The sequence below is a fragment of the Chironomus tepperi genome, unplaced genomic scaffold (genome assembly GCF_022539635.2).
Source record: "Chironomus tepperi strain 1889 unplaced genomic scaffold, CSIRO-AGI_Ctep_v1 contig_196, whole genome shotgun sequence".
Lineage (NCBI taxonomy): Eukaryota > Metazoa > Arthropoda > Insecta > Diptera > Chironomidae > Chironomus > Chironomus tepperi.
Window position 1 is genome coordinate 909,214 of NW_027226318.1, and position 20,521 is coordinate 929,734.

General features: G+C 30.7%; 1 protein-coding gene across 5 annotated transcripts in view; it reads left to right on the forward strand.

Annotated features, from left to right (window-relative positions):
• Cen (cerebellar degeneration-related protein 2-like) overlaps window positions 1-20,521 on the forward strand; it is a 37,753-nt gene that overhangs the window by 15,315 nt on the left and 1,917 nt on the right. For 2 of the 5 annotated variants that reach the window (XM_070639700.1, XM_070639701.1), the window contains 4 exons: window positions 13,999-14,111; window positions 14,696-14,844; window positions 14,902-15,154; window positions 15,222-15,788. In XM_070639700.1, the coding sequence (XP_070495801.1) occupies window positions 13,999-14,111; window positions 14,696-14,844; window positions 14,902-15,154; window positions 15,222-15,788 (1,082 nt within the window). Of the gene's footprint in view, window positions 1-800; window positions 1,307-6,189; window positions 7,301-13,998; window positions 14,112-14,695; window positions 14,845-14,901; window positions 15,155-15,221; window positions 15,789-20,521 lie in introns of those variants that run through there. The other 3 variants (XM_070639699.1, XM_070639697.1, XM_070639698.1) reach the window with 3 other exon arrangements.

Here is a 20,521-nt window from a genome sequence, read left to right on the forward strand (position 1 = left end):
AAAATCGTGAATTGAGTTTAATGAAGCGATTCCATAAACTATGTATATGCAGATATGCTGAAACATTATGCTATGAAATTAATTACAATTATTACTTCTTTTTTTTTGCAACCTCTTGAAGATGATTTAAAGTGAAAATTAAAAAGCAATTTGATGTGGATTTAAAATAATAAAAATTGAAATAAATATCGTGCGTGTCTGACATGATAGACAGTTCACTTTCTTTAAATTGATTCGCTTCTTTTCGCGAAAAAAGCTATAAAAATTATTTAATGGCACTTGACCAAGATATTTTTTTAACGGAAATTTCGAAATTTGAAAAATATTTAAATATCCGTTACAATAAATTCCAAAGACTACTTTACACCGTGTAAATGTATTTAGAGACACAAAGGGGGGTTAATACGTGCGCAAATTAGAGTATGAGTAAATTTGTAAATTACCGACTGGTCGAGAGAGTCAAGGAAATTTTAACATATTGTTGTATGTTATTTCGAGGTTAATAATTATTTGAGTAAGACGTAAGACACAAAGTGTGTAGTTTTTGCTGTGCTGTTAAGTAGCTCTTTTGTGGTGTAAAGATCATCAAATTTGTTTGATCTTCAAAAAAAAAACTATTTTTTATTCATTGTCACAATCATGCGCACTATCTATCGATTTGACATATCATCGTCTGAAAATAGTCACTGAGTCTACATGACGACAATGAATTTGAGAGAAAGAGAATTGGCAAAATCAAAAAATTTGTGTTTATATTTGTGAATATGTTTTATTCATAAAAAAAATGTTGATTATTTTAGTGATGCGACCATCGTCCGAGAATTAGTCACACAGCAGTCAGTGTTCAACGATTTAATTTTCCGGTATTTTTAAGTGCTTGTGCCGAACTCTTTTTTGCCATAATATAATATAGAACTAAAATAATTTTAATTTAATTAATATCGATACCTTCGAAACAGTTTGTGAGCTTTAAAGGCTATTACTTAATGCATTGTTTATATGTGTGAAAAAATGTTGGCGTAGATAGTGAGAGAAATAAATATATAATGACCCTGATCAACTCATAAGTATTCCGTATTAAACTTCTCTACTTGTATTCAAATACATCAAAAAAATTAACTAAAAATTCACATAGCAATTTGACTTAAATAGTGACTATATAGTTGATAATAACCTGAAAATATATAATTAATAAAAATGAGTTCGGTTGGATTGAAATCAACATCTACGGAGGATAAGATGAGCATGTATGAGAGTATGGTTGAAGAGTTGGTTGCTGATGAAAAGTCTCGCTACATTTTGGATGGTAAGTTTGGAGGCATGTTGGCTCCATTTCATTATACTTAATTTTCATTGCCTGACATCACATCTATCTTATTTGATGTGATGCTTGCATGTGAGATCCAATATTTGTTTTAATTTGGCTACACCAGTGGTGCTTGAACTGTGTGCTATGTCACATTTGTCTATTTAAGGGAAGTTGGAAACTTGACAATCTGATATAAGCTTTGTAGGTTGATATGATCTTGAAATTCTTCATAGCTTGGCTATACTAGTCAGTCGATTGCCAATAAAGCTTGCGAAACTCTGAGCTACAGGCAGAAGAAATACAAAATTTTTAAAAATGATATTTATAATCCGTGGTCACATAAAAATGTATTTATAAACACAAGAAATGTGAAATTTTGATTGATGCTGATGACTGCCTCATCTTCTTTCCGGACAGTTTTCTCACCCAAAACCTTAATTCATAATTAAATGAGTGTGGCTTCACACATAAAGTAATTTAGAACTTTCAAACGTAATAATTGATTAACACAAAGTAAAAGTGTAGGAAATGAACATTCAAACTGTAAGTGGAACAAGTGATTTATTAAAATTAGAACCTTACCTTCGAAAACGACATGACTTTCTATATTTGTAACATTGTACAGTCCAATTTTAGCTGTAATAGTAAAGTGGATTTAAAAGCTGAATGAAAATTATTGACAATCAATTAAATTTGTTGAAGGCTTATTGATATTTGAAAGACTGTGAATTTTGCAGCACAGCCGACAAAAAGAGGTTCATGCCAAAATGATTTGCAAATAGCGACATATTTACACTCCTCTATCTCAAATATTTCATAATAATTAACAAGTCAAGTTGATACCATCAATTTTAAGCTGAAGTTCGACTTTTTGACAGGAAATTATTTATGAGATTATTGCCGAAAGCATGATTCGATTTCTTCTTTAATGTACCTCATAGTTATTGCCAATGTGTGGTCGTGTCAAATTCGAACATTTCGAACTCAACTTACGAACTTACGAAGTAACGGTCAAAAATAATTTGAATTTCAACGAGATTTTTTTTGAAAAATAATTAACGGTTGTTTTTGAGACAGTCACACTATGATTATTGCGATTGTAAATTTGCGTAATATATCAAGTGAATTGAAGGGTATTACACTCGTAAACAACTGTTATTAAGCTTTTGAATTCTCAGTCGTCAACGCACATGTGTATTTGTCAGAACCAATACAATAACAATTTTTAATTAACGCATATTCGAACACTTATTGATTAATTTACTTCCGTTAGCTACAACCTTACCTTTTGTACTTGTTAATATTCCATACCAACTTTTAATTTATTTATGACGTTAATTTAATTATTTTTTATAGTCTAAAATACATGATCTTGTGTCAATGTTGCAACAGCAAAATGTCTAAAAGTGTTTTTTGAGTAACATGTGTATGAATTGTACACGAGCAAATATTCATTTCCACGAGATGTCTTAATGGAGTCCAATTTCTCAATTATATATTTTTGCAAAAATATATAAGTACATTAGACTGACTGTCTGAAAGAAAGTTTAATTTTTGTTTCATTTATTTTTATTATTGTTACTTCTTTAGTTTTTCCATCCATGAGTGAGAGACTGAAGGTGGAAACATGTAAACGAGTACTTAATGACATGACATTAAGGCGCATTTTTCATTTGTCAAGATGAGTTGTCAGATCTGTTTTTTGGGATATGGATGTGATTGATTATGATGGGCATTTTCAAGGGTAAATCTGCTCCTTTATTTCTTCTTGCTCAACTTTCTCGGTGATCAAGGTTTGCAATTATGTGAGATTTATTGAGATATTCAGGAGATTGCTCTCGATTGGCAGGTTTTTAAATGATGGTACTAAAGTATATGAAGTAAAGACAACAATATATATTCAACTGTAACTCAAAGTTAGCTCGAATTTCTCGTCTCTTAGAAGTCGAGTTGACTTCTTGATCTGCTTAAAACCTAACAGCTTTATTTGGCTTTAAGTAGATCTCGAAGTCTACTCATATTTTGTATTCAATAGTCGACTAGAATCGATTCGACTCTGTTTAAAAATCAAGCTGAATTCAAGCTCTGCTTCTTAGTTTGCTGACTGGTCGTGCCTAGGCATTTCAAAACGGGTCCAAAATTTCAAATCCAAATTGAATTCTTCCTACTCGTGCCGATTGCATTTACAGCCTGTCAAATCGAAATTAATTTCATGCTTGAAAGTCAGAGCATTTGAGTACTTTTGGATAAGAAATTCAATTTTGTTGTACGGACGGAATTCTAAAGTCTTCATCCTTCTGTAAAGACTATCGGAATACCTATAAAGTTGTGCATAAACTATACCGTCCCCACAATTAAAATACAAGTAACAAGAACCAGCAAATTTACTCTGTTTAAGAATCATCGCCAACCAATAAACAGGAAGTCTGAGGTTATTCTGTGCATTAATTTGACCACAATATCAGAAAATAAGTAAATAACAGCCAATTTTCCATTAGCAGTGCAGGAAGACTTGCAAATAAATTATCAAAAAATTATTCAATTAAAGATCAGGAACTTATTGGATGTTATGACAAGTCATGTCATTTTGTCAAGTAATCCTTCCTTAAATAACCAAAGTGATGAGCTCATCAGATTTAACTGCCAGAAATTCGTTAAAAACACTAATGTTGAGTGAGAGAGAAGTGGATACAAAAATTATGCAATTTCGTAATAAGATAATTGGCTTGAATTGCACATATTTTTCTCTTTCATTATGCTGAATATAATATATAGAAAAAAAAAATTCATAACAAGTGAGGATAAGCATGATGATGATTGCTGGAATTGTTTGAATTGTTAATCGATAGTAAATGAATTGCTTTCATCGTAAATGCTTTTTTTTTCACTTCTTTTTTTATTGACTCAATGAAATGTAAAATTTACACTTCATTATTTCCAAATAGCTGACTGCATTAGACTCTTAATTGCATCATATAAATCATAAGATAATAAAAAAAAAGTTCAGAAGTTGAAATGATGGGAAAAAGTTACAGAATTGCTGCCTATTTTGTGTTTATGCAAATATCTTTGCCACCGGCACTGGAAGTAACATTTTTTGCCTTAGATGAAAAGCTTTTCACATTTTTTTTTGTAACTTGTAACTTGCTCCATTCTTTTAATATCTATAGACATGTTTTTGTGTTTGGAACAATTAAATTGAAGATGTATATAATTAAGGGCATATACGTCGCTACTTCCACACACTAAACAATACACTCGCATACATGTGATCTTAATTAAATAACAATGATAAGCCAGATTAATGTAATTATAACTTACACGCACTATACTCTTTCCTATGTATCTGTACCTTTCTATATTTCACTAGTGTGAGATTAGTCATGAACTCAAAAAAATCTATCTATAGATAAAACAGCTGTTGATAAAAATCACAGAAAAGGAAACAAAAATTAACAGTAGCAGCTTAGTTTATCTCATTACGTCAGTTACCATTTGACTTGTAATTATATCGCGGGAACTTCGCATCTAGTATGATCTAAAAAAAGGTGGTTATTAATGCTGCTACTGTGCTGTGAGACGACGTAAGTAGATGACTTTGTTAATGAACTCAAGTATGACAGCTAATTAGTGAGAATCTTCTGCAATCTTTATGACTTTACTTGCGTATTTTTCCTTATTGGTTTACAATTATTCCGTACTCAGAGTTCAAGACAGTCACAAAGTCCATATCTATGTTTTTTTTTTGGTTTTATTTTGTAATTCTATTCGAAATTTAATACCCACTCTTTATCGTATTATACAGTTCTATGTAATCAGTCTGTAAATAGAAACCGGGTAAAAAAAGAAGTCTACTTAGTTCTTTTATTTTTAAAAAGTGCCTTACATCATCATCTGCTTCGAATTACTTATTGTTCTTTCAGTATTGATAAAATGTCATATGGTGAGGCAATAAGTAGCTTTAAGTCGTTTGAAGACTTTACAGTGCATGTATAGTCAATCCGATTCAGATAATTACAAATTATGTCTTAACGGGTCGAGGTAGAAGATTCTCGATTGTTCTTAATGGAAATATTTTCATAAATTAGTCTTGGGGATTGTTTGTTAGGGATTTATATCAAGTGATTGACCTTCTAGACGAAATCATGACCTCAGAAAAAGGAATAGATACTCTAAATCCACATAACCTTCAAAAAGATGCTAAGAAAATATTTTTATATCCAAAAAGTACCCGAGAGTAAACATTTCATTATCGTTCGCTAATCCACATGATAAATGATAATGCGCACCTCATAACTAATCCAGTAAGAAAAGATTAAGATACAAAACAATGTAGGTCTTCATTTCTCTGTGTTGATGATAGACATAAAACATTTCTCATGTTTATAAATGCAATGGAAATTGTTGCTACCTACCTAATGTTATCTACAAATTCTGTTTACTACTTTATCATGTCGATTCCGTTACAAAATGAGAAATACAGAAAGAATAAGTATTGCAATAGAGTAATTAATGCCTGCGAAATTATCTAGCAGCTAGATTGCTAAGATTATTGCAATTCGTTATCATGTGAGAGAGTTTTTTCTTCTTTTAATACGTCAATTTTGATAGAGATTCCGTGAGTAGAAAAAAAACATTAAAATTGGCCTCAAACACTACAAAACTGCATTAAAACTCCCCACGATGGTAACATACATACACAAAAATTTAATACCCAAGAAACCCGACAATCTCGCGAAGTTTTGCTTCTTTCTGCTTTTTGCGAATTATTTTCAATTACATTTGCTTTTTTTATTTCAAAATATATAAAACGAATATATAAAAAAATAAAAAAAAAATACACTGCGGCAGCAATTTCTCAGTTGTTTCTGTGTTGCGGTAGGCGATGGAAGCAAACGCGCAGTTTAAGTGCAATTTACTGAATATTTAGTGTCTTAAAGAAATAAAAAAACATTTTTTTGAGAGTAAATTGAGACATAAAACCTTATTTAATTTGCATAAGAAATTCGTGAATGTTTTCGCTCAATTTGCTTTAATTGAAATTGACATATTAAGAAATCATCAAGAAATCATAGCAAAAAAAGTTAATTGTGTGTTAATTTATGTATTCAAAGAAGTGTTAAAGTACATCCGGACATTCATTTGTCATCTCTCAATATGCTGCATTCAAAATAAGTTTGGCAATATACACAAATACAATAGGAAATGACTTAATTTGATAAAAAGTAATAAAAAACAATATCGGATGATACATAAAGTAAATAGTTGTAGTGTAATACAAAATTTCAAGTGCCTTCAATTGGAATGAAAAGAAAAACAATTGCCTATAAAAGTAAAAATTGATTAGATGTTTAGTCACACATGACTGAATCTGACGTAGTTAAATGTTTTCAATGTGCACGAAAATGAAATTTATCGTGAAAAATCAGTGAAACTTTTCGCAAAAAAAAAAAAAAAATGAAAACTCGACGAGTCTAGCCTATCGTGACTGATTTTAGTGCAAAATTGCTACTCTTGGTTCAATAAAGTTTACTTTTATTTGTTTAAAAACTGCTCACTAACTTACATCTTATGGCTGATTAAGCTACTATGAAATTGATATAAATTTATAAATTAGAAAGAAGTGAAATTTGCAAATGAACAAGCTTATTTAAATAATTAAAGGATGGAAATCGATTGGAAAATTAATTGAAGAGCATATTTAAAAAGTCAAGAAAAGAAAATGTTGATAAATTGAACTTCCGTGAGATAAATTTTGTTATTTTTTCATCTAAAACAAAGCAACCATTGCTTTTATCAATAGAAAAATGGAATTAAAAGATACACAAACACAATCAATAACTGTTATCAGTGAAAAGGTTCAATCGGTAACGACTGTTGGACAGAAAAGTCACGAGGAAATATGGGATCGAACGCCAATGTTATCTCGTATGAATTCAATGGAATGCTGGGACTATACGATTGAATTGGAATGTCTGAATGGACCACAAGGTTAAAGAAATTTTTATTTTCTCATACTTACTTTTTCGTGTTAATTGATTCTTAACAAAGATTATTCTATGACCATGTAAGGTACATGCTGGAATGTTATGGACATTAAACCACACACAAAACAAATGGGAGGAATAAGAAAATCTCAAAAAAATTAAAAGTCATTGTGTGCGCAATCAAATTCAATGACTACTTTATCTTCTTACACATAAACGTCTGTCTGTCTGTTAGTAAATAAAGTTTTTGGATGGAAAATTAAGTCAATCGCTACAAAACGTTTGCTTATTTTGATGCTGAGAAAATTGCAAATTTCTCAAAAAAATATGAAAATTTATGACAGTGACTAGGTAGATCTGTTTGATTATAATTGGAAAGTATGATAAAGTAAGATTGGAATTAATTTAGTTGTTACTGCCTAAATCCAACAAAAAATCATAACGTCCACAACCAGTAGGAAATCTAAATTCAAATAAGAAACTTTTCCTACAGACTTCCTCAAAAAAAGCAATGATATTCATCGGATTATAATTGTATTTTAATTAGTTAATGTTATACATAAGGTCTAAACAACCTAAAAAGTATCATTGTCAAAAATAATAGATAATAATCTACAACTATCATCAAGATTTCAACATCATTAATTTTGAATTTCCTTTTTCACTAGATTTTTTGTGTCTCGTGAAGTTTGTTGGCACTAAAATGAGTTGTCTACGTCAGTGTCTTAAGGGTCATTTGTCTTATTACGCTATAGATTTGAGTAATCTTTGTTTTGAAGGTTGTTGCAGATTATACAAAGTTACATACCAGGCAGGGAAGTTCTCTATGGTTTCATGTGCCGTCGGCTAGAGCACTGACTGTAATGTTTAGAGAAGTTTCTTGGACTTTCCAACAAACTAGAATTTTACAACAATTGTCCTTCACGTTTACATTCCCAAATTCTTATTAATAAGGTTGACTCAGGTGTTGATTATATCTGTGACGGACAACCTGTGTGCCACGACACTCTAGTGTCCCGCCATAACTTTTCGAAAATTTCATGAACCGTAGACCGTGTGTGATTAGGGTCAAGTCTTAGTATCAAGGTGTACCACGAAAAATAAAAGGTTGTCCACCACTGGATTAGATGAACAAAAGTCAAAGCTCCAAAAAATACCCGACGTCATATCATCATTCCCGACGAATTAATTTGCATATTTAATGAAAGAACAGCTTTTCGAAAAGTAGAAATGCTAAATATGAAGTCATTCACATGGGGTCATATGTGATTCTAAAATTAGAAACTCAAAGCTTGTTGCAATTTTTTCGTTCTAAAGTTTCATATTTTTTTGCTTGAACAATAACCGACCTTGTATCAGGAACGATTTTAAAAAAGTATAATCGAGTTGTTTATTTTTATGAGTTTAAACTTCCTTCTTGATTGAATGGATCATGATGATTTTAGACTTGGATCATACAATTAGTAGCATTCTCATGGGAGAGTTTATCTCAGTTACCATGGTGAAATGAATGGAAATTTCAATGCGATGCTAATTAAAAGAACAAAAACATGAAATATGATGGAAGTGAAAAAATATTGAACTTTGATTTTTACCGACACTTGTTTATTGCAGTCGGTTTTTTGTTTCTGCTTATTATTCTTTAATACTTCTTCGTCTTCCTCATTCATGAATTCAAATTGGAAGCTTTTAAAATAGTCAGGAAGACGAACTATAAAAAAATATTGATTTTTTTCGTGTTCAATGCAATTCTGTTTTTTTGCCATCGAATGTGATGAATAATTGCTATCGATTTAGCCTTTGCCATCATCCAAGCAAGCTGAGAGAGTAAAAAACAATTGGTGCTTATTGGATATCATTTCTCTTTATGCTGCAATTCTATGAAAAATTTTAACCTTTACATGGTCGGATTTCTTGTTTCCATTAGAGCCTACATGCTGAAGAGAGCTACACAGCTGTTTCATCACTTACAAAATATTTCAAAAGTAATTACTTATTGTTTCTTCATTGATCGTTTAAAGTCTAATTATAAGGTCTTTTGATGATGAGCAATTAAAAACGAATAAATTTGTGCTTGCTTGACTGTGTGCGATACTCGATTCCGAAAATTATGAGTATTTTGAGTTGTAGCAAAACAATAGCCTCAGGGCACTACCTGCTAGGTATTCAATAAATCTTTTTTTAGCAAGTCTGATCAGAGATCTCATTTACTTCACCACATGTCAGATGATATTTAATTATCCACACTTACTTTATCATTTTGTAAATTGAAATCATTGGTTATGCGATGATGGTAATAATAATTACTATTATGATGTGAGCTATGCGGTTTGTAAGTGAGATTATCCATAATGGCATAATTAATCCCCGCATAAACGCACTAACCGAGAAAGTGTCTTAATTTAATTTTAAATTGTAATTAAATGTTCAGCTTAAAGGCGTTAAAATCGTTTGTCACAATCGCTTCTTTCATTGTTTATGATGTTGGGAAAAAAAGAGTTTAAAAGACTGACTGAAGATAAGCACTATTCGAACTGTTAATGATAATAAACATAAGCATAAACCGATGCACACAATGCAGTAGCTAGGAACACAACACAAGAGACTCAAATAGTTTGCAAGGTGTGCCGTTCGATTTGTTAGGAAAGTAAGCAGTCATTAATGAGTTTTTAGTGTCAAAATATCGTCACATACAGCTCATTTTCTATTGATAATGAAATAGAAAGAAGCGACTAATTGTAAGGCAATTAAACTTTATTTACCATTATTCCAAACATTGCTTAGCAACAATTATAATGTCTTCTAGAAGTTAGGCTTAGTTAAGCAAACAATAAGCACAAAGTAACTAATTTTTCTCATGATTTCGTCTTTCTCTTTCCTATATATTTTGTATAGTTCATTGTTTTTATAACAAATTTTCATTATTATTGATGCAAATTGAATCTCTTTTCTCTGTTACATTTTTCTGATCTCGACAAGAACAATGGCTTTTTTGGATTTATTTCTTTCTTATGCGCAAAGTGAGCATAGAAAATTACATTCAATTAATCATTTATTCATTTATGCTGCTATTACAAGCTTAGTTTATTAGGAAGTCAACTTATGTTTGATGATCGCATTACATCCAATGTTAGTTTTAATTTTTTCATACATTAGCACACGGCTATAAAGCTACAGACACTAAACTAATCTGTTACGGCGACTTTTTGTTACATTTTTTAATTTTCAATTCCATTTCATTCAGTTTTAATTACTTCTTCTCTGTTTGAGTATTAAAGTGTCTTTATTGATGGATTAGCAATGTGTTGATCAATGTTGAGTGCTGTTTTTGGCGAGAGGAAATTGATGATTTTTAAATAGCTGCAAGGTGATGTCTTTTAAATTGAAATGGGTCAGGATTAATAATTATTTAAAGGAAATTGATTATTATAGCCTCTCTTGAGGGCAAATTCCATAAAACTTAACAACCTTTGAGCTCTTGTAAATTGGAGCTAACTTAGATATCAAATCATATGTTGAGGATATAGCCTATGTGAGAAAAAAGTTTATGTGACCGAAAAGTTAAGCAACAGATCAGTTTCTGTAATCATATCTTGTGTGACGGTGTTAGACTGTATAAATATCAGCAATGCTAAGTTTAGTTAAAGACTCCACACGAATTTAAATTAATAACAACGATTTTTATTCTTCAGAGATCAGAAACAGACTAAATAGTTATATGAAGGGGACTAACAACTATAAAAGGGGAATTCAACTAATTGTAATTCCAAATATAATTTGAATATTAAACGACGGTTGATATATTCTCAACAGAATGATTGAATTCAATTTCTTTCTGAGAGCAATCTTGAACTTCCACATTTTAATTCCGTTCCCATAAAAATTCTTCTCATATTTTTCATAACCTCAAATTATTTTTATTCAAAAATGCTAAACGACATATGTAAATTCACGACTTCCAACTTAAATACACTAACTAGCGCTAGCTTTTAATATAATTCAAGCCTCTCCACCTACCTCTTTCTATTCCCCATCATAAAAATAATTGAAAGAAACGAGCACATTAAAGTGATCTTTAAACATTGTTAGTAATTAAATTCACATCTAAGTTGGTAAACATGCAGCCACACCTATTCCACCCAAGAATTTAAGCCTATCTTCCAAAAAAAATTTCATATCTAAGTCAACGATCTTCCAAGAATTAATGGAAATTTCTGTTGGCAATAAACAAACATTACAAAGTATACAAATTCTTATACTGTAACTTGCTCCACATTTCCTTATCTCATCTTCTCCACTTTTATGCTAAATTAAATCATTTTGAAAGGTTCATTGTATTCAAATGAAGCTTGTATTGTGTCACATTATTTCTCTATGAAGATAGGCATTTGCACACGCACATAATAACAATGATGATAAATGGAATGGATTTAATTTGTGAAGAATTCCCTCGAATTCGATATTAGATTATCGAAAAATTCGAACTCAAGTCATTTTAAAATAAAAATTTACGTTACGAAGAAAAGTAAAAGACGGTCAAAAAAAATTGAATTTTAACGGTTGTTTTGAGACAGCCACACTCTGGGTATAATTTATGAGGAATCAAGTAAAAATCGGAATTAAATATCCCGAGGTATGAAATGATTAATAATATTTTAAATGTGACCTTTTACATCGACGCTACCCAAAATGTTGAATAGATGATGATGGATCGGCTGAGAATATAAAATTGGTAGCTGTTGACTAGTTATGATACACAATAATGTTCTTATTGAATATTTATACAGTTCATTGTATTGCAAATAAGCGCAATCATCGCCTTCTCACACAAGATCGTGATTGAATAAAAAAAATGGCAACAATTGAACAATTTTACCGACATTCTCAGAGTCTATTCAAAAATCTAAAATATGTGTGCTATGTGCTTAACTTTGAATAGCTACATAACCTGTCGAGATTTATGAACCTTCTCTAAAAATGGTTAAAAAGTCATTGTTGGCTGGCGCTCTGGAAATAATCATAATAATTGTAATGTCGCAATTTAATATAATAAATTCTTGTTATTGTTGCTGTTTACTAAGAATACCTACCAGATTCCCACAGATAGAGCCAATGCCACTTTTACTATATTTTATAAGTTCATGTTTGAAACATTTTTTTACAAATTATAATTGGCAATAAGCATGAATTTGATCGAATATCATGTAGGCATTGCTTTTTGTGAGCAATTTCCTTTGATAATAAATTAAAAATTCTCTGTCGAACACCTATTTCTATAACTGCTTATTAATTTCGATGAATGTATGTATAGCTGTGCTTAATGACATAAAGTATAGATATATTGCAAATCATGCTGTTTTTTTAGTAGCCAAAAATTTCTCATTATTAATTTTTTTTTGCAATTCACTTTTTATTGATGTAAGAAGGCAAAGGGCATTTTATTGGAAGTTGACATGAGGATTATTGCTACATGATTATTATTTTTTCTCATATTAAGTTTAAATTGCTGTGGGAGCAAAGCGATCAAGCATCCAAATATGATTACTGTTACGTCGATATTGTGGGTCATAGGTTTGAGACTTGATGGGGTGACTTGTTGTGCCTTGTTTGGAATTATGTGCATTTAAGGCGCTTAAAATGACAGCTTTTTAGATAGACGTGTCCCTAATTTATTAAGTCGTCCCGTACAGATCATCTATGATCCATGGGCTCTCTCAGTTCACGTCTATAACTAAATTGCTTCCTGCCATCAGCCAATTGCCAATACCAAGAGCTACTCTATCAACAGCCTCCTTCCAAGAATGCTGCATGCTCAATTATATTGATCTAATATACTCATGCACACGCCCATTCAGCAGAGTAACCTCTTTGTCTGTTTGGAGTCAATAGCCATGAACCGCATTTTAGCTACAGCTATGGATTTTCATGAATCAAAAACAAACAATTTCCTATATTTACTCATTAATACGGAAGAATAGTGCGTCTGTGTTACTTGATATTCAAGAACTACGTACTTAGAACAGTGGTGAGCAGCATGCATGCCGCAGTACATTAGTGTGCCGCAATGTTTTTTAGAAGTGCTATGAACCGTATGCCTTGTGCAACTTCAAACAAGGCTCACCATCGTAGTGTGCCATGAAGAATCAAAGGTTGCTAAGTCAGTGGAGGACTTAGATTGATCCAAAATGTTCTCTTTAAGCTACACATCATTTACAAACAAATCCCCATCGTTGCTACATGATCAAAAACATTCATAAACAATTTCCTAAGTCGCCATAAAGATTTCACAGAAGTCTCAAATGGCAAACGAAAATCTAGAGCATCGAATGCTTGCAGGAAAAAATAAAATTTATGCAAAAATGTGCAACTTGTCACATGAGACCTTTCTGCTGCAAAAAGACTAAGTATTTGTTTGCAAAAAAATGCTTAAATATGTTAACTGTAATGCGATACTATTGTATGTGAAAATAGATAGTAAAAGTCGTTCTACTATTAAACGCATTATAACTGCGCATTCTATCGTAAAGTCATGGATTTTTATAAATTACTTTTGTTTTGAAAATCACTGGATCTTAGCAACTAAGATTCTTATTATAAAGCTGTTTTGTAAGCATCAAGGCGTTTGATTTTGCAATCTTTCTGACTTAATCACCAAAATATGAATCAATTACTAATAATATTCCTTATCTTATCAACTTACAGATCTACAGCTAGCTGCTGAATTGGGAAAGACTTTATTGGAGAGAAACAAAGAGCTTGAGAATTTATTGAGGGCACATCAGCGAAAATGTGAAGATCAAAAGCAGGAAATAGAGGTCAGTTATCATTATTTGGTCAATAGAGCTACGGCATCTCTATGGACGTGTCTACTATAAAGACTCCGATACAATTTTGCTTTTAATGGATTTAGACTTTAAAGTCTTCTTTTGTTGAATGCTGTAAGCATGTTATTAATGCTTTAAATTAAAGAATTTCGCAAAAAAGAGGAGAAAAGTAATTTCGTGATTCATTGGCTGTTGCTTCCATTGCGAACAAGATGGAATTAAATGTTAGAAAATTATTTACAGTCTAAGGTGTGCCAATGGACGGACTTACTGTTATTATTTATCAATCTTCTTCAATTACTTTTCATGTCAATTTTATCAGTTTTTTGCTGAACAAGAATCTATGACTTTTATGACAGGCTGTCAGTCAAGTATTGGCATATTCCGATGAATTTGTTAAATGTCCTCAAGCTACTCAATTCCTCACTCTGTCATAATTGTATGTTGTCGAGTAAATACGTTCATAATGAAACACTAAAATAATGTGAAGGCCAGATAGCTTAGATAACTTGAAACTCAATAATAAGCCACAACGTGCTCATCTAACAAAAATATATTTTTTTCATCTTTTTCAGTTTCTGACGAAGCAAAATCTCGCGCTTAAGGAAGTGAATGATACTCGAATGCAGATTTACGAATCGCTAGATATAAGCATTCATGATCTTGAACGTGAAAAACACCAGCTGATTATTGAAAATTCATTCAACAAGAAACATATAAAAGAGTAAGTTATATCCAACAGGTTTAAATCAAGATCATATGTTAATTAATTAATCCACAGATTAAATGAGACGCTCGAAAAGCTCGAACAGAGATGTGAGGATGCAACGAAGCAATTTGAGGATGTGAGGCACATTTTAGAGCAAGAACGGCGTAGAAATGAAAGAGATGGTAATGTTTGTAATAGCAGCAACAGCAGTAATAATACCAGCATCAACAATGATACAAATGAGTCTGTAATTAAAGCCACAATAGTCAATAAAGAATCTACCATGCGCCATATAGGAAGTGCCAGTGAGCCAGAAAGTGATGAGGTATATACATAATATTAAGCTATTGATTTCGACATTAATCATTATTAATTTGTTATTTATTCATAAGCAGGCTTCCACACCAACAAATCCATCGAAATCATTCACAACAAGTGGACAAATGTCGATTACACAGACAACACCTTTTATGAATTATTCTCAAGACTTTTCGAGTATTCAGCCAATTTATTCGCATGACAGCGAATCACATGATAGTGGATTTAAAACAGGTAGTAGTAGTAGCAATTGTGCTGATCATGAGGAACTTCTACGAGTTATTACGGAATTAGAAGAGACAAAGCAGCAGGCGCACAGTGCACAGATGACAATATCTGAATTAGAGCAGCAATTATCAGTATTGAGTCATGAGAACTCAGTATTACAAAATCGTATCGTGCAATCAAATACAATCGATGAGATGAAGTCAGTACATGAAGAGCTATCATTCTTAGAAGAAGTTCGACAGGGAGGACAAATGTGTACGAGATGTCTGAAAAGCTATGATGACCGCATGACAGATAATACATCATATATTGGTACCGAAGGAGATGATGAAGATCGCAGTTTAATGGAATTGCTCAATGAAACAAATACCCATTCATTACCACCTGTCTACCGCTCGGCTGTTACAATTAAGGTAAATAGCATTTTATCAAATTTCCTGGGATTCATTCCATTCGGTGAATCATTTATTTAAAGTAGAAAAGAATCATTAAGTAGATATTGAATTGTAGAAATTTTATATAGCTAGAATTCCCAAAAATTTGCTTCCCCGCTGATTATATTCCCGCTTGATTGAATTCCTCAATTCATTTTAGATCCATGCATGACTTATTATTATTATTTTATATTAGCGCATTTTTGCACAATTAAATAGATTTTCAATTAATTTAGATATTTGTTAATTAACACTATTTGGGGTGGGACTGTAGACATTACCCTTAAAAGACACATTTTAAGCATAGTGAGATTGGTCATCAAATAAGAATTGCTACAATTCATTTAAAAAATGATTCAATTTGCGTCATGGGTGATTGTCAAATTCACATTTATATATTTCTATTGTCACACACTATTATTATTGGTTAAGGCTCAAAGCAGGTCCTCACACAGCTTGATTCTATTGTAAAAAAATTGAAGTTTTGACAGTTATTTTTTAAATTTGAATATTTTGAATTTTACAAAACCGTTAAATTTTGTAATAAAAAGCATAAGTTTTGAATTTCAATCGACCGTTACGATTATCAATTCCTGATTGTAGCAAGAATGCGCTCATCTATCAAAAACACTGTACATAATTATCGTAGCTTTCAACTTCATTTTATCATTTTCATTCACTTAATCTTCCTTTTCCGCTTTAAATTAAAAATTTTCAGATGTTTTTCAAATCAGCACGCTTCATATTCAGAGTATTCATCAATTTAGTGAAAAAGGGTCCGAAAAAATTTTACGCGCCCTTTGATCCATCAAACATTTGCTAAAAACTAATCAGCACATTACTAACATTGCACTATTTTTTTTTATTTTCATATTTTCATTTGTATATTGCCATTTTGCACATATTTATACACAATAAGCTTGATTGTGGAATGGAAATTTGAGACAATGAATCCTGCTTGATGGGAATGACTTGATACAAGACAAATTCAATGACTAAATGCATGAACAATGAATTTGACCATAAATCTTGCAGATTCTAATTTAATTTATGTTTTAATTTCAATTTATTTTGTGTGTTTGTGACTTATGCTTTAATTTTTTCACTGTTATTATCCTTACTTAAATTATGTGTTTTACACACGAAATATATAAATTTTAATTTTCTTGTTGGAATCTTTTTTAAAAAGTTTAAATAAATTTATGTACAATTAAATAAAGCTTTATTTTATGTTTAAATGATGACAATAAACGCAATTATTTTTATTCTCACGAAAATTTGCTTAAAAATAGGTGCGAAAATACTTTGATATTTGTATATAATGGAAACGACATCAACGTTTTCTCGCACCTAGTTGCTTATATTGCATATATTAATTAGTTTATGATTCTATTGAATTGAAATGAAATGTTTTATGCTGATTAATATTTATTAGATATCTAATTTGGGGTCATTCAGATATGATGTTTTAGTATTTTATTGACATCATTTTTGAATGACCCCCCAACATGATTTATTGCATAGTATATCAAAATTGACCCAATTTATATGTGATAATTTTGATATACTTGAGCACTTAAAACACACATTTTATCATATATTAGGAAGAGATTAAATTGTCTCAACCTTGTTGATTAAGTATCCGTGTACAGCAGGCCGCCTTGACACTTTTTAGTTCCATAAAACATTTCATTTCAGTACTTTGTGTTTATCTTTTTATTTTGCATGGTGTGAGTCTTTCTGCTTCCTTTTCTATGCTTTAAACATTATTTTTGGCCTATAACTATGACAAAATTGGTGATGGAAACGCATTCGCATTTGCTGCACAGCACAATTTATTGCTGTTGAAGTTATTTGATAATGATCTCGAGATCATCGGAATTGCTTTGGACATACATTTTGGAATATAAGGGATCTTTGGGAAATGGAAAACTAGCAAAAGAAACCAAATTATAAGCCTTAACTGCATTTTTCATTATCACTACAAAATTAACGGTTTTAAAAAATTCAAAATTTATGAAAATCACTTTGGGACTTATTGGTTGACTTATTCATCTTGGGTGGACATAAGCCGATAAATGTCAGCTTAAGCAACTAGCAGGAGCTCTAAATAAATAGCTCATGCTACCAAAATGCTGTCAACTGCTGCTTATTCACTATTAATAATAATTTAATCAATCTTACATAAACAGCACGTTAAGAATTATCCAAATAACTTCAACTACTTGTAAACTTAACGGAACCTTAAAAATTCACTTTGCAAACAATTTGTGTATCTCTATGACTGTTTACCCACTTAACAGCCTCCACTCACTAGTTTCTTGTTTTCTGCGTGTTTATTTCTGTAATTTTGATTTTTTTGCTACATTTACAAATTTTTCTTCAGAGAAATCAATTTGGGACATTGAGAAAAAAAAAGACTTTTCATTTAACTTCCTTCACAAATAAAAACACACTCATCATATTCAAAAAAACAAGCTCCATTCATTCATTATTACTTTATGTTTTTGTATCGCATTTCTCTGATCTGCTCAATCAACTATCCGGTACATATGTATAAGCTTTCGTATTTGACTGCTTTTTGAGATTGACAATGCCATTCTGTGTTCATCATTGTGGATTCAAACAAATGCAAGAGCGTCTGAATGAAGATTTATAATAATTTTTCAGCACAACATGAATTCATATTCGTTCATATATGCCTATCCGTTTTTCTGTTTGATGACTTTTTTTTCGCACTCATCTTCTAAGAAAGATTATTGAAGTCTTTGAAGGATTTTGATTAAAGCGCATTTTTGATGATTTAGTAAGAGACCAAATCAACGGTTTTGTAGTATTCAAAAATTAACGGATTTGTAAAATTCAAAACTTCGATATTTCTAAGAATTTTATTCTTTACCGGTTTTGTAAATTTCAAAATTTAAATTTTAGTTTAAAATTTTAACGATTTTTGTAGAATTCGAAATTTTTATTTGATCTTAAAGTTCAAAATTCAAAAATTTTAAGGGTTTTGTAGAATTTGAAATTTAACTGATTTTGTTGAGTTCAAAATTCTTTTTGTTGCTCAAAATTTTTAATCGTAGGATTTAATTTAAACCTTTTCAAAAATTAACTTTAATCCAAGGATTAATTTTCACAATTCTAATCTTCACGACTAATAAGATTAAAACCTTTTTAACACTTCTGTCAAAACGACTAAGAATGTGCAGAAAAAGTGCGCTAAAGAAATTTTACATCTTTTCACATATTCTTCAAAATAACTTGAGTACTTCTCGAGAATATGCTTCTTTCTCTTACATGCTTAACTTTTTTAATTTATATTATAATAAAAATATTTCTCGTAAATAGTTTTTCTTCTTTGAGCATACAGCAAAAAAAAAAAAATATTAATAATGTTTGACACATTTCTCCTTCACAAAATCTTCTTCAAGCTGTTTACCGTGTGTGTTTTTTTATAATTTTTATTTTTCTTTTTTTTATTTTTTTATTTTATTTTTTTCTCATTTAGGCATGTCCCATTTGCACCTATTCACGCAATTTACAATTGGCAAAAAAGCTGCATGAGCTTCCATTGAACTTGTCAATATTCTCCATTTTTACATTCGAGTTGTGGCTTCATATTGAAAAGTTATCGTATATACGATGGATTATAAAATTATTACAATGGCCTGCCGTTCTAATTTGTCGACTGATAAATTTAGATGACTTGAATTATGACAATATTCGATTTATGTAGCAAAATTCATGCTGTATAATGAATTATTTAGATGAAATATCACGTGGTTGTGTTATAGATGCAAATAATTTTTATTTGTGCTTCTTTTGTTAAAAGACTGACTGAACATTTTTTTAATTCCTGAATGAATTATAAAGCACAAAGTAAATGTTGTGTATCATTGATAGTATTTTTTTTTTGTTCCAAAGACCTAGTTATTGATACATGTGGTCTTAATTCTACTATTGTCGATGTCCATTGTTCTATTGAGGCATCTTCAAGACAATAGACTAAAAAAATTGTGATGTGCCAAATGAAAACAAATTTCAATTGGAAAGAGATGACTTTATTTCCATTTGATTGTTCCTTAGATTTTTAGATGACTTTTTTACAGTAATTTATTAGAAATTGCATTTCTCCTTGACATTTCCTAACATTAATTGATGTCCTCAGTTTTGGATGTAGTAAAATGACCGTTAAATTTTGAAAAACACTAACACTATTACATTTTTACAAATTAAAACCTTTTTTAACTTTAATGTAGTTTCCAAATCAATTTTAAGCATGACTTTGATTTAGACTGATAAATTATTCCATAGTAAAGCAACAGCAATATTTTTGTACTTAGAAAATTCAATGGAAAGCTCAAAACTTCGCGATTCAACATTTAAATTTTCCTTTCATTGTGTTAGTGTTGTTAGAAAAATTCAAAATTTTGACCGTTATAATTGACCAAGATTACTATTGAGTACATCCAGTAAGGAACCGTTCACTTATTACACTAGAAACATGTAATAAATGGACGACACCTAACTGAATTTGATAAAATAAATTAACTTAATCAAGGAGAGAAATGCGCCTTAAAAATTGCCGTACCTTAATAATGTAGTGATATATTTAATTAAATTATTATGTAAATATAGTAACACCAAAAAAAAAAAATTAGAGAAAATTGGATGTAGCATCGCGAAAAAATTGAATAATGGGAAAATTTATT